Below are 14,923 nucleotides of genomic sequence, written 5' to 3'. Positions count from 1 at the left end.
TAGCTAGTTTGTAGTTTATTTCCTGGCTGGTTTCCAGGTGTTCGTAATCCTTTGTAAGCGTTCCTTCATGTCTCTGTTTGGTCGTTGATATATACGTGTGATTTTTTTCGTTAATATTCTTATTTTCATAAGTCGACCTACGTTGTGTTCGGTTATCGTTTGTACCAATAAATCGTACTACGTTTCATAGGGCTCAAAGTCGGCATCAAGGACACCACAAAATGAATACGCATGTTTAGTTGGTCGGAGTTACTCCATGTCGTTTAGATTTCCTTGCCGAATTTGTTTCTTTATCAGTTACAATCATGAACTTAGATAATAGGAAAGGTTATGTAATTCGTGTAGATTAGTGGTTTAGTGTTTTGAACTCCTGGGTATGATTTTTTAAATACACAGAAGACTGCAAAAAAGTTTCTATTTTGCATCTAATTTAAAGTAGAACGGGAAAATCTGTAATGATTAAGTCATACACCTAACATTATAACATCTGAAAAGTAAGCAGCATTTGGAAATATTTCTTATATTATTGCAACATGTCGTGTTATGAATCAAGGCCAAAGAAGAACATGTGTAACGAAGCGAAATGACCATCAGCTGAACGAAAGCTAATCCAATAAATTAGTATCCATATATTAGGTGTTTGCAAATATTTTGTTCAGCGGTACCTGTTGGTTAGCAACTTTTACAAAAACTTATCTGTTAAATTCGATAGTTCTGATATTTTTCTACATAGAATAGCAGTTTTTTATTCAGTATTACTGAACGCATTTATGGAACGCATAAAATTGCATTTTCGAAATTCATTACTTTTGTTGTTTGGTCCGAAGAAATATGTTGCTCATCCAACACCATTTGAAACTTATGGTGATGCTGCTCCGCTGTATGATAATTGACTGTTTTGGTTTCAATTATTTAAACAGTTCAAGTTAAGTTCAGTGACAGTTCAAATTCTTAAATAACTTTCAGATAGGTTAGAAATTAATGAGTCAACTGTTTCCGGACGTTTACATGGCATAAGAAAGATGAAAAAGCTGGAATAATGGCTACAATACAAATTGGCCGAAAATGGGATTTCGAACCAATTCAATATAATGATTTCATTGCTTGCCAGGTAAAAAGGAGTTTTTTTGTGGCGTAGCACCTAACTGTTCCTCTTGAACTAGAGATACAAATAATAGATGATGTGTTTCAAAGCAACGAAAATCATTTGTTTGGAACTAGGTTCCATAAATAATAGGAAAAAGTATCACCTAAGAATATTTACAGCTCTAGTTCTATTAAGATGCGCTCGATATAAAAAATACCATTTATTATACTATTATATATCTATAAAATTTTTTTATTAAACTTACCATCTTCTTGTGAATAAGCAAGAGCTGTCGCATAAGCTGTTTTGAGTTTAGTAAAAAGAATAAGCAAGGTGTGAATGAGAAAGTTGAAGATTAAGTTCACAGGTCCGGTTGATTGGAGTTTCGTTCCTTTACCACTGAAGTGGTACTTGCTGTTGGAGCAAGAACCTTGATAGTCGTACACGGCAACTTTCTTGTATATGCGGTCTTGAACTAGGGAATCCATGATGGTACCATCGATTTGACCAAAGAACCGACCGGTATGTTCGCTATTTTCGGATATAATAATGAACCCGTTATTGTCCAAGACATAGCAATCGAGCTTGTCGCTGGCACAAGTTTTCTTGCACGCCGATGAGCCTGTACACTGTAAAATAATATTAATTTTATTAAATCAATTAGTTTTGAAATCACTGCATACCTTTGACGTGATGTTTAGGAAATGAGACGCAATAGAGGCATGTTGATACTGTAAACCTACAACAGCTGCTGGAGCTCTATGTCCGTTATGCTCAACGAAAACTGCATGTGCAGCAGTCAGTAAAGTACGACCTGTCGACTGAGAATTAGCCATGCGATCAGCAAACGGTACAGAAAATACAAAACTTTCAGGTTCAATAGCGTGTTGATCTACAGCTCGTCGATACCAAGATTCATCTAAAGCTCTAGCATTTCGTTGACTAAATTGCCTGAAAATGTAATTGATAATTATTTAAATGTCTCCATTAACATCGTAATTCATATTTCAACGTATATTATTATGAAAAAAATTCTACTTTTGAAATAGAACGAAAATAGATTATTTCGCCCCCTTTAAGGTAATTTCTCTTGGATTTAAGTTCTGTAAGTTTGGTATCAGTTTTTAGGAGCTTAGGAATAACCAGAACTCTCATAAAACTAAATTTCATTTTAATAAAAATGTCTCTATGCGTATAGAGTCTCCCCAATGCGTCATAATTTTTTAGAGACTATCAACCCAAACCAAAGAAATATTAACGAGAAACTAAGAAGCTAGGTAAATAAAATCAATTACAATACTTACATAATAAATATCGAAACAATACAAATATCTAGATAAGCAAATAACTAAATAAAACTGCGTATAGATAAAAATAATCTTAAAATGAAGTTATTTATGTATAAGGTAAAATTATTTAAAAAAAAAACGAATTTCCTAAACGAACAAATAATTTTGGGCAGATTTTTGGTCAAAGAGCATCCCTCAATGAATTATACAAGCCTTGACTTCTAATAGTTAAAAAGTTTCTGAATTTTGTGAAAATATAGAAAGATGACACAGCTCCTCAGTTCGATCTGTTAGAAACATATGGGTAAATTGTCAGGGACCATTCAGAGGTCCTTTATTTCTATTTGTATATCTCTCTTTTCTAAAGAGATAGTAAGAAAAATGAAAACCTTCTTAATGGTCTCTTATCTTTCTCAAGCAGGTCTCACTCAAGTTGCACAGGGCTGAGTGACTTCTGTGCTAATTTTCTGAACACTGGGTGGATACTAGCTGCAGTATCCAGTTTGATATAGTTCAAATCCTAGCCACTCCATAAGGTTGTTTTGAAAAAAAACTTCGATAGAGTCTTAAGATTCATAAACATCAAAACAACTTCAGCAAAGATAAGGGCTATAAGATACATCAAAAGCAGAATCTTAATCGGTTTATCAGTCAGTTGCGTAGGCCAGTGAGGTAGTAGCCGTCAGTACTTGCTCAAATAGGATAAACTGATTAGGATATTTTATTTAATGATGCAGCTCTAATTTGGAAGCCAACAGTTCAGATAAAAACGACTATGTCAACTAAACATATTAACATGTCATTTTATTTGGCCCTCAGAATTTGCTATAGGTCATCCAACACATAATTGATCATTCGGATTTTCATTAGATGAAATCTAAATCGACGACATGTCCAAACTATTTTAATCTGCGTTTTTCGATTTGTTCTTCAACTGTTTATTGATTGTTGCATCCTAAACATATGACTTTTAATATGATCTAGGATAGAAACGTGTAGAATGTTTCTTAAACATCGCATCTGAAAGACTTCAAAGCTCGATTTTAGTCTTGATTGTAATACTTCCTCTCTTCTACGCGCACCATTTTCAAGAATGAAATATTCTTGCAGCTTGGTTGGAAATTTACAATAACAGGCGACCAGTCAGTATTATGGATAGATAATCGTTCAAATTTTATGTTTCATTTATACAGTATTCAGATAGTAATACAGTATATATAGTAATACACCAACCGTGGTTTCGCTTATCTACGGTTTCGCTTTTTCAGCTTCAGCGGATTCACTGCTAGCCAATGTCCAACCAAACTTAAAGAATTTATAGAAAGTGAAGGATATAAGCCAAAACAAGTATTTAATGCGGACGAGAGAGGTATTTTTTGGACGAGAGGACACCTTTTTATCAGAAAATGAAAAATCTGCATCGGGGTTTAAGGCAGCTAATGACCGGTTAACTCTCTTGTGTTGTTGTAATGCCTCAAGTGATTTTATGGTAAAGCCAATGCTTGTTTACAAATCATTAAATCCACGGCCCTTGGAAAATGAAAATAAGGACTGTCTGCCTGTGTTTTGGAGAGCAAACCCTAATGCTTGGGTTACGATGATGCTATTTACAGATTGGTTTACTAATTGTTTTGTGCATTGTATTAAACAATATTTGGTCAACATCATTTATGGTAACAGGTCAATTGAAAAGTCCCCGACCTGACACATAGATGGCGCTACTAGAATTAAATCCATATGTTTTTTAGTTAGCCCTAATCCTCAAAAGATGTGTGTATAAATGTATACGGGCATCTTTTCGGCTGTCACACGACAGCTGTCGGATTATTAGTTTGTGAATTATAATATTTTGAGTGAAACTTTTGTTATTGTGAAAAAAATGGTTAAAAAAATAATTTCGCATGTTGATAAAATATTGCCTTTTGAAGGGAAAAAATACAGTTGAAGCAAAAACTTGGCTTGATGCCGAGTTTCCGGACAATGCCCCAGGAAAATCAACCATCAAGGATTGGTATGCTAATTTTAAACGTGGTGAAATGAGCACCGAAGACGGTGAACGCAGTAGACGCCAAAAAGAGGTTGTTACCGATAAAAACATTTAAAAAATCCACAAAATGATTTCGAATGACCATAAATTGAAAATGAATAAAATAGCAGACACTCTGGAGATATTAACTGAATGTGTACATCATATCATTCACGAATATTTGGGTATGAGAAGCTCTGTGCAAAGTGGGTGCCGCGCGAGCTCACTTTTGATCAAAAGCAACGACGAGTTGATAATTCGGAGCAGTGTTTGAAGATGATAAAGCGTAATAAATCCGAGTTTTTGCGTCGATATCTGACAATGGATGATTCATGGATCCATCATTTAACTCAAGTCCAATCGACAGTCATCCGAGTGGACTGCACACGATGAACCCGCTCCAAAGCGTGGGAAAACGCAACAAACGTCGATTGGCAAGGTTATGGCGTCTGTATTTTAGCATACGCATGGAATAATTTTCATTAACTACCTTGAAAAAGGAAGGGCCATCAACAGCGACTATTACATAGCATTATTGGGCCGTTTGAAGGACGAAATCGCCGAAAAACAGCCGCATTTGAAGAAGAAAAGTGCTGCTTCACCAAGACATTGCGCCGTGTTACAAGTCAGTGAAAACGATCGCAAAAATCCATGAATTGGGCTTTGAATTGCTTTCTGATCCACTGTATTCTCTAAATTTGGCCTTCAACGACTATTTCCTGTTCTCAGATCTCAAAAGAATGCTTAAGTGAATGGAAGAAATTTTCGTCGAATGAAGAGCTGATCGCCGAAATGGAGGCCTATTTTGAAGCAAAAGAAAAATCGGACTACAAAAATGGCATCGAAAAGTTGAAGGGTCGGCATAATCAGTGTATTACCCTTGAAGGGAAATTGTTGAATAAAAAAAAACTAATTTTACCAAAAAAATGTGTTTTACTATGGTAGGCCGGGAACTTTTCTTCTTAATGACAATGCGCCCGGCTATCCGGAGACCTTAAATTTAATCGACCCCAATGTGAATGTGAAAACCCCCAACAATTCTTACCTTCCAACACACAGTTCGATTCTGCAATTATTAGATCAGGGTATAATAGACTATGTTATCTAAGGTGCACATTCAGTCACATCTTACAATACATGGAAGCACATCTTTTGTTGACTGTTATTGAAAGTTGGAAAAGTTTAATATTGCTCATTACATGACCATTATTAAAGATGCAGTAAGTGACTTAAGACCATCAACTATGCATGCTGGTAAAACCTATTACTGGAAGTTGTTATGGATATCTCAGCATTACCGGACAAAAAAGCCGAAGTCACTAACATTTTACAAGTTATGCATCAAATACATGGAGAAGGTTTTGAAGATCTTTAGCCAATAGAAGTTTTAGTTGTTTTTGTGACTTGCGTATTGTAATTGTTTTTTATTATTTTATGTTTTTATCGTCAACTAAAATATATAGACTTTTCTTCATTAATGACACTAGACAAATAAATTCAACTATAAATCCACCAAAATTACAAGCTTTTCTCTTTTTAATCCGTACATCTATGGATCACTCGTCACCCGCGGTTTCACCAACCGCTGCTATCTTATCGGAACGTAAGCCGCGCATATAATGAGGGAGTACTGTAGATATTTTATTTATTATATTTAACATTTACATTTCTTGAATTCTACTGATTGGTGAATGACCAACGTGGACATCATCTCATAAGGCTTTCCGCCTTTATTCCGCTTGGTTCTTGACTTAACTGACTAGATCTATCATTATTGTACTTATTACACAAGTATAAGTGATGATAGTTGATACTGTGACATTATGAAATCGAAAACGAGATTATATCTAATTCAGTTGAATATGCATGAAAAATCATGCATAACAATCGTTTTGTATTAATTCCTGTTACCTTCATTCAGATAGTCCTGAAATGTAAATAAATGTTACAACTTACGGCTCATCAGATTCCATATTCGTAAAATTCGTCCAACGTAGAAGTCCACTGCGCGTGGCCACAAACGATATTGTCCTTCCAAAGATGTCGTATCCTTGGCTGCAAATACAATTAGAATTACATGATATCGAGACAAACGTATATGATATAGGATCAAATTCAATGATAAATGGTTTTGTGATAGAAGGTGATGTAGTAAATTTTATGAATACTACTATTTACAGATAATAATAAAAATTGTCAATAATCAAAAAATCGTCATTCCAACTGTTGCGAAGCCTGGAATAAAGAAATATTAATAAACATTGAATACTTACTGTCTCCGTGCTAGCGTTTTTTTTTAAATGAATTGGAACAAAATAAAGTTCTATTAGAAAATTGATATATCCCCATCAATTTTCTAATTAATAATGGAAATACAGAGTAAACGTTCAAATTGAATTATGTATTAAGCAAATATGCGGCTACAAAACTTTTTCTCGGAACATCTATTCCTTTTCTATATTCATTATGTCATTTTTGTCATTGAATGTAATTTTTGAAGCACGTAAATTATTATTAATTATTAAAGATATAATTTGAATGTATAACATTTAGGTGATATTTAGATTAATTCGTTTTTATTGGGGTACGATGGTTGTTTTTAGGTGATTGATTACCTTCCAATTCCATAGGTTTTCCATCTTTTTCCATCTCGAAACCTTCAAATTCATTCATTTATTTTCGTATTTCTTCAAAATTTTGTAACCCTGTGCCGGCTAAACCATGCTTCATAGATCTGAACAAGTGGTAATCAGGAGGCGTTATGTCTGGTGAGTGCGCTGGATGCTGGAGAACATCCCATTCCAGCTGTAACAGTGTTTCCTTCACAACTTTTGCGTTTGTTACTTGCTATTGCTGGCCTTTTTTGCAACAATACTTCGTTTATTTTGGCCAATTAACGTCGGTAGATATCTGCAGTAACAGTTTCATTTGGTTTTAGTCATTTGGTCTTTTCGCCAGTCACAATACGACACAGAAAGCTTTTTTTTTCTAGCAAGCACTGAAACTTTGATGTTGAATCGGATTGAAATGGTGTTTGCAGTTAATTCGTGTGGTAGCCATGTTTCTGCCATTTCCTCCTTGGATCTCTCCCATCGCGTGTAAACGCCTGGAAACAATTGATTCATTAACTGCTAAGCTATCTGAATATTCTTTGAGAGCTGGGGCTGGGTTTTCGGCCAATAAGTCTTGCAATTCATTGTTTCCGAATTTTCTGGTCTGTTCTGTCTGTCTTCTGTCTGGTTTCTGTTTGTCTGTCTGTCTGATATTCTGGTCCAAGTCCTTTGCCATTGATATCAAAATCATCACTTTTAGTCAGTTAGGTTAGATTACATTGATACGTATTTTCAGTAATATATATCGCTGATCAAAATACATGCAAGCACATAACATTATATTTCCTCTAAAAAACTTCAACGCTTCAAGTTCGTTTCTCGAGGCTCGAACCTCTTTCTTACAATCATAATTGGGAAAAAAGTGTAGAGTTGTTGGTGTGGCAAAATGCTAGATGACCAAGCAATTCGTATCCTAGCTCATCGAATATTATTCTATCAACGATACAATTGTGTATGTGTGTATTTATCTTCGCCAAAGTTATCAAAAACAAAGTCATAACCTTATTCACTCATCAATTCATCTTTCGTAAATGTATTACTTGAAAAAAATGTTGTCTGGAATGTTTCTATGAAGCTATACTCACCATATAATCTTCAATAATTTCTGAAGTAGTCATTCCATTTAGGTTTAATCAATATGTGTTCTTTTTTATTTCAGATTTTTAATTTTATAGCTGATAACGATGGTAGAAGCTTTGCTGAGCTCAATTTTATTTTTTTTGTATTTAAAAAATCGTATATTTTTCTACTACTCCAATATATTTTTTATATTGTTTAAATGACAGCTATTTGAAAGATCTTATTTACTAAATATATCAGTTGTTAGAAACTGACATTGCCTATCTCTAGCCTACTTATCAAATATTCCTTGTATATTTCATTTTGAAAACCAAATTAAAATTAAATTAGACTTAATTTGCTAATAAATAAAACACTGACAGAAATAGGGTTAAAAATAATTATCTTCAAACAAAATCAGAGCCCTAAACTTTTGTTTAATTAATTTTTTCATAGATAAAAAATTAAAACAATTATAGGCTATAGTAAGTTTTGTATTTTTTAAATTAAAAATCTATTACTCTCCTGTAGTTAAAAAAAAAAATTAATTAATTTAATAAATGCTGCAAATATGTACGTAAACATACTTTTTCTGCATTTGCTGGAATTTTGTTGATCTGATTTGATTAAACAATCGAGAGTTAAATATGATTTTGTCCTAACTAGACATTATTTAATACTATTGGATATTTATACAAACTTTTAATGATTTAGATTTAATTGGGAGTACTTGAAACTGTTATTAATATATTTTTTCCATTAATAATAGTATTGGCAGTGAATAGTTATCTAGAATATAAGATTATTTTGTCACGTAGTCATGATGTCGTGACATGAAAACACAATAAATTTAATAATAAAAACAGGAGTAACTGTTTTTTAAATAGATATCAATATATTGAAAATATTCCAATTACTTTTAAATGTCTATACTCACAAAAATAGGTTTAATGATAAGAAGGGTTATAAATAGATTGTTATTCCAAATAATTATTATATGGAAAATGTTTTAAAAACAGTTTATCATAGATATACCGAGTAAAAGTTTTCTTATGTATTATATATGCAAAAAAATATATACTCTGTATATAATGTTATGTTTGTTTTTGTATCCTATTACAAAATTTTTAATTATAAAAAATCAATTATGTTACTATTGATTTTTTTGTTATCATAAAATGATGACGTAATGGCGAAGGCAAATTATGAATTAAATATTTTGAATAGGACTAGGAAAGTATCTATAAATAAGAAAGTAACTTCTTATACGAACTAACGTATTGTTCATGGTCAATGAAAATGTTTACCTTTGTAATTGTACCAAAAGAGTGCCAATAGGGCTAATGTGCAGAAAAATAATTAGTAAAAATTGTGAGAAAAATTAATATTTATGGTGCAATTATACAGCATAATCTATATAAATTATATATCATATATTTAGCATGCTTTCTATAACTAACGTTCGTAACTTACTGTTTGTCTTCCATTCGAGGCCGATGTTTTTCCAAACCTTCCGTTACCATTGCGTCCAAAACTAAAGACTGAATTAAGGTTTTGTCGCCTGAAATAACTCCAGTTAAGAAAAAGAACCACATCATTAACATCAGAAAACCAACAGTAATACGCGTCTTTATCTTGTTTTGGTGAGAAATGGTGATGTTCACGTTGCAATGGTGATCGTGGACGTAAAGACATCCATTTCCATCCCGGTCTTCTGCTTCGAGATAAGAAATGCAAAACTCTTTCTTCAGCAGTTTTAAACCATTGTTCACCAGATGTCCCAGCAGTATATTCACAGTAAACCCTAGAAATTATTTGTAAAATTGTATTTTTTTGAAGATATTTAAATATAAAATAACTAGTGATATGTCTTATCATTAATCTATAATTATGAATTATAATTGTTTCTTAGCACAGTACTACTGTGATTGCCAATATGATGCAGATTTTGTCAATAAATCTATTCTTTTGAACTATTCTTTGCATATTTGCTGGTTTGATTGGTAACCAAGTGGTTATCACCGTCCTGCTGTGCACTCCCGCAGATGAGAAAATAGAAATATTTTTCGTGGGTTTGTAATCAAAGATATCTCAGAATAAATTAAAATACTGTTAATGAAATGTGTTTATAATTTTGGTTTTGTGGTTTATGGGAAAATAAATTAAACTGACACCTACAATCATATCGTTCAAACTTCAAACAAATAAGGAATCCTTCGTCTCGCATGTATTGTTAATTGCAATATCATATTAGGTTAATGAAGTGTTTCAATTAAAACAATTAAAATGAAATTGATTTAAATAAATATATTATGATTTTAAATTTATTAGCATCGTGTTATTGGTGTCAGACAAGGTGTATTGTATTTCACTGCCAATAAATCAAATTGTCAGTTCTTCATCTTGATCGAGTCATAACACTTTTTAATATGTAACTATAACGATAATAAACCGCAAATTCGTTATATTAGATGGCAGCTGATCGTTAAAGTTGGTTTTAGGAGAAGGAAGTACGATTCTGTTAGTGATGGTTTACATAGCATCAATTTTGAAATTAGAAAATCGATCGTACACTATTTCACTGGTGTTTTTGGACAGCACATGTCGTGAAATCGAATCTATCTATTTCTCGTTTATATCAAATAGCTCTCCAAACTGTTACAGTTTACTTTTCAAGATCAAAATGATTAATTTCAATCAAAGCTTCTTTGTTTGTTAAAATATTTTTATTACTGTTGTACTTTTATTAATACGTAAACAAGACGACTGCAGGATAAATATATCAGTATATATTTCCCAAATTAAAATTAAATTAGACCATTTAAGTTTAAAGTTAATATTTATAAACCACACAAGTTCGTGTGATTTCGTTTGTTTCAACCTTCTAATTTCCTGTGCATATTCTAGCTGTGTAGTTTCCATGTTACGGTGATTTAGTAACTTTTTCTATGTATTAAGGCGAAATCTTGGATAACTTCATAGATCCATTTGATTTCGAGATCATCATGCAGTTCTTCGTTGGATACGTAGCGATAAGCATTGGCAATTAATCAAAGAACTTTGTTTTGGTAGCGATGGTTTACTAGTGGGTTGATACATTTTACTGTGTCTTTATTACAATTTATATCAATACAGCTTTTGCAAATCAATGAGATTAGTTAATTTGATGTTAACTAAATTATAATTAGATTACTATCATCATATTATCTCTTATTTAACATACTTTTCATTGCTAAAAATTAGTCGCAACTGTGGCATTAGACAGATAGATATTGTCATTTATTCCAATGTATGTTTTTCTGGATATGATCTAGCTTCCACCAAAAAAGTTAAATTTAGGTCCTTTGGTAGGTTCTTCCAATGCTATTGAATAAGTTCACCTCTAAAATTGGCTTAATCTTAAACCTTAATGAATTAATTAAAAAAATTAAACATCCCGCAATTGATGTCGATGATGTCATAATTCGACAGCAATGGCGTGTATCCTTTTTTACTTTAAAGACACGTTTCAATAATAGATAATTGCTTTAGCCTTTTTTGACATACTCTTAATACCTGGGCAGAAAGATTCCCCGGTGGACTTCCCATCAGGGAATCTTTCTGCCTTTGTTTCGAATGATATGATAGTAACTCCTTACTAAACTTCCCCCCACGTTCTGGTTCCTCAGAAAGCTGCAGGAGACTCAGAGCGTGGATAACGATCTATATTTTGATACCACAATATACGGTTTATAATGACGGAGTTTTGGTCTTGTGCTGTATTGTCTTGTTGCTTTTATGTTTAATGTTTTATTTTGTGTTACTGATTTAGACAGTGATGTTGGTGCCGTAGGATTTGATTTGTCAGAACAAGTATTTTGGCGGAACAGCCTGATTTTAATTTTGATTGGTTTATAACTTTAAGTGTGGATGTTTTTTTTCTTCTCTTGTATTACTTATTCCAAGTACTTGAGTTCCTGCACCGATTACGTTGAGATTTAGAGCAGAAGGCGATCAGTCAGTTGTCAACAATTCTATCTTTTCCTCTCGAGCCATGTGGCTCTACAATGAAATTTATATCGTGAAGAAATTCCAATATTTGTATCACAGAATATAGCGCAATTATTAGTAAACATCAGATCAACCAAAAAGTTTGTAGTATCATTTGCCTGAAGATTAATAATTTTATTTATTTTAGAAGAAGTTCGGCTTCCAAATCTGCATAAAGTGAGTGAATGTAGTATTTTTTAGAGGTGTTTAATGGCGATAGTTTCATTCGTTACTATTTTTAGTCACGACTACTTCATTCGAATGAAACATTCGTTACTAGTTTTATATTGACTAGTACTTGGCGTCATGGTTTTGCCAACATAGTAGTGACCTTGAAAATTATGTACTGAATTTTTGGTTATATAGAATCATATGTAAATATATGGTTTTACGTTTTGTTTATAATATTTTTGTAAATAATAATGTACAAACAACATTTAGGATCTCTATTTTTCAAGATTATTTAGCTATGCAATAAGATAAAAAGAACAAAATTTTGATTGATAGATAGTAAAATATATTACTTTTCATTGTCTTTGTTACCTTGTCGATGTTATTTTTTTCGATTTTCTAACTCCCTCAATGTTTCTTGAAGCCTTTTGAATGTTAAAACTTCTTTCATTGAAGTTTCAACGAATAGTAATTCTAAAATATTCCCGATTAACGATAAATAAAACTATTATTTTGGCGGCTTGTTTGGCGCAGTGGTAAACGACAGGATGATGGATTCAGTCGGTGGTAGGCTTAATGCTGTTAGTCTGTATGCTGTTAAACTGTAGGTCCAGTCCAGATAAACTCATAGTTGGTAAAAGGAAACTTCATATATAAAAAACTATTATTTTATTTAAAAGATTGTGGTTTAAAATAGTTGATAAAGATTGGTATATATTGATAGTTAATAGTTATGTCATAGATTAGTTGTACGTTTTTTAGTATTAATGAGAGAATATTACGCAGGTTCAGTTTTTTTATTTTATTAAGTCTGTATATTACTATATTTATTATATAAATTAATTTTATTAAAAAAATAGCAATTCAAATGTTATCAAAACATGATACAAATATTTGGGGATGATTATTTCATTCCTTTTACAAATCCAAAGAAATCGAAAATATGCTGTTCTTTGCAACAGTATATAATCCAGAAATTATTCTTTCCCAAAACTGGTACGGAAATGAATACGTAAATCTTCGTCTCACTTATGGCACCGTTACATAGTTTGATCCATTAGAGTGAAACAGTAAGTAACAGTATTTATATATAATGTTATTGTTACTCTGCGAATATTAAAATACAATGAAACATATTTAGGATCATTGTACCATATCTTTTTTTATAAATCCAATAATCCATCCATAAATAAGTAACATTAATATATAAAATTGATTTTACACCACCACTTGCCAATTTAAATTTATTTAAAAAGAGAAGACCTATACAGCATAGACATTTAAACAATTATCTCTGTCCTTTCCTCTCCCAAAATTAATAGGAGAGGGAATTCATACATCTCCGTCTGTCACGAATCATGCCACGAATGGAAAAATATTTGAAGCGTGTATTCGACTGAAATAGTAATTACTATTTCTATTCGATTACTTTTTTTTTACTATCGACTGGTTTGAATATTGATCAATTGTTCCAATTATTTCAGACGCTCCTATTCGAAATTCTCAACGTTAGTTTTTATATTATAAATGATTTTGTTTATGATTGATTACTGATGGATATGAACAAGATAGAATAGTTCATATATATACGTTATCATTGTATCAGTATTTTTATATAATTTTACTAAATCTGATTAAATTATATTGAAAGAGTTACTTACCAATCTGGATGGACTCTCCAATTATTCCCCTTGAAATATTCCGTAACTACAAACAGACGGTAGTTATAAATTTTACCGAAAATTGGCGTGGATTTATTACTTTTCTTACCGTTTTTCTGACTATGTTTTATTTCTTGCTCGGCCAACAATTCATACATGCCATAACCCTCGGGTAACGCCAATCCTAACGAGAATGGCGTCCCTTCAATTGGGTTATAAAAATATTTATATCTTCGCGTTGTTACTCGCCTCTAAAATAACAACATAATTATTTTTGATGAATGATATTTTGCTTTATTATTTTTGTTATATTACCATATCATCGTAATGGATTTTGACGCTTAGCTCAGTTTCTCCTTCTTTTTGATTTATCATGTCTTGTCTCAACTGTAATATAGAAAAATTAATGAGGCCCAAGAGTATTAGTTAATAAACTTACATCAAGAAGGGCACTGTGATTCTCTCTGGGTCCATTTTCATTTTCGATTAACTCGACTTCAGATAAATCAACTGATAAATATTGTGGTTCAAGACTATCTTCATATTGCTCGCTAATTTTCTGGAAGGTTTATTTAATTATTTTGTGTATATTCTAATAAATTGGTGTTACTTACTGGTGGCTTTAAATTTGGATGATACAAAACGTGCCCATTATTGTTAACTATGAAGGAATATCCGTTAACACCAAGCTGCAATTGGAAATAATCTTATAATATGTCAAAGGAGGATTCAGTATTGTTTTACCTTATATGGAGGCACTAGTTTCTTAATTTCATCGATAGAAACATCGGTACCAACTACACCAAGAACGTTCGCAAGTCGTACCTAAAAATTCGGAAATTAATGTATGCTTCTCTTGATATATGTTTGTATACTTACCGAATGATTTCTACGATCAAAAACTGGGGTGGTGACTGTTGTCATCAGTTGACCAACTTTATCATCAGAAAAACTATCAGCCTACAAAGACATATGTTTTATATTTGTGT

General features: G+C 32.1%; 2 protein-coding genes across 4 annotated transcripts in view; one reads left to right on the top strand and one right to left on the bottom strand.

The window, feature by feature from the left end:
• HUWE1 (HECT, UBA and WWE domain containing E3 ubiquitin protein ligase 1) overlaps positions 1-14,923 on the top strand; it is a 158,327-nt gene that overhangs the window by 5,274 nt on the left and 138,130 nt on the right. The gene's annotated exons all lie outside the window — the stretch shown is intronic.
• The window catches only part of stol (voltage-dependent calcium channel subunit stolid), a 66,445-nt gene that overhangs the window by 2,082 nt on the left and 49,440 nt on the right, over positions 1-14,923 (bottom strand). The window contains exons 9-21 of one of the 3 annotated variants that reach the window (XM_076405302.1): positions 14,814-14,894; positions 14,679-14,759; positions 14,549-14,623; positions 14,374-14,493; positions 14,250-14,321; positions 14,044-14,185; positions 13,935-13,980; positions 9,690-9,877; positions 9,547-9,634; positions 9,381-9,413; positions 6,359-6,457; positions 1,771-2,038; positions 1,353-1,716 (exon numbers count right to left, since the gene is read on the bottom strand). In XM_076405302.1, coding sequence (XP_076261417.1) covers positions 1,353-1,716; positions 1,771-2,038; positions 6,359-6,457; positions 9,381-9,413; positions 9,547-9,634; positions 9,690-9,877; positions 13,935-13,980; positions 14,044-14,185; positions 14,250-14,321; positions 14,374-14,493; positions 14,549-14,623; positions 14,679-14,759; positions 14,814-14,894 — 1,657 coding nt within the window. Of the gene's footprint in view, positions 1-1,352; positions 1,717-1,770; positions 2,039-6,358; positions 6,458-9,380; positions 9,414-9,546; positions 9,635-9,689; positions 9,878-13,934; positions 13,981-14,034; positions 14,186-14,249; positions 14,322-14,373; positions 14,494-14,548; positions 14,624-14,678; positions 14,760-14,813; positions 14,895-14,923 lie in introns of all 3 variants that reach the window. The other 2 variants (XM_076405303.1, XM_076405304.1) reach the window with 2 other exon arrangements.

The sequence above is a fragment of the Rhynchophorus ferrugineus genome, unplaced genomic scaffold (assembly GCF_030347505.1).
Source record: "Rhynchophorus ferrugineus isolate W39M unplaced genomic scaffold, kcgeb_rfMv2 rfM5, whole genome shotgun sequence".
Classification (NCBI taxonomy): domain Eukaryota; kingdom Metazoa; phylum Arthropoda; class Insecta; order Coleoptera; family Curculionidae; genus Rhynchophorus; species Rhynchophorus ferrugineus.
Note: the sequence above shows the minus strand (reverse complement) of the source record. Positions and strands in the feature narration are given on the sequence as shown.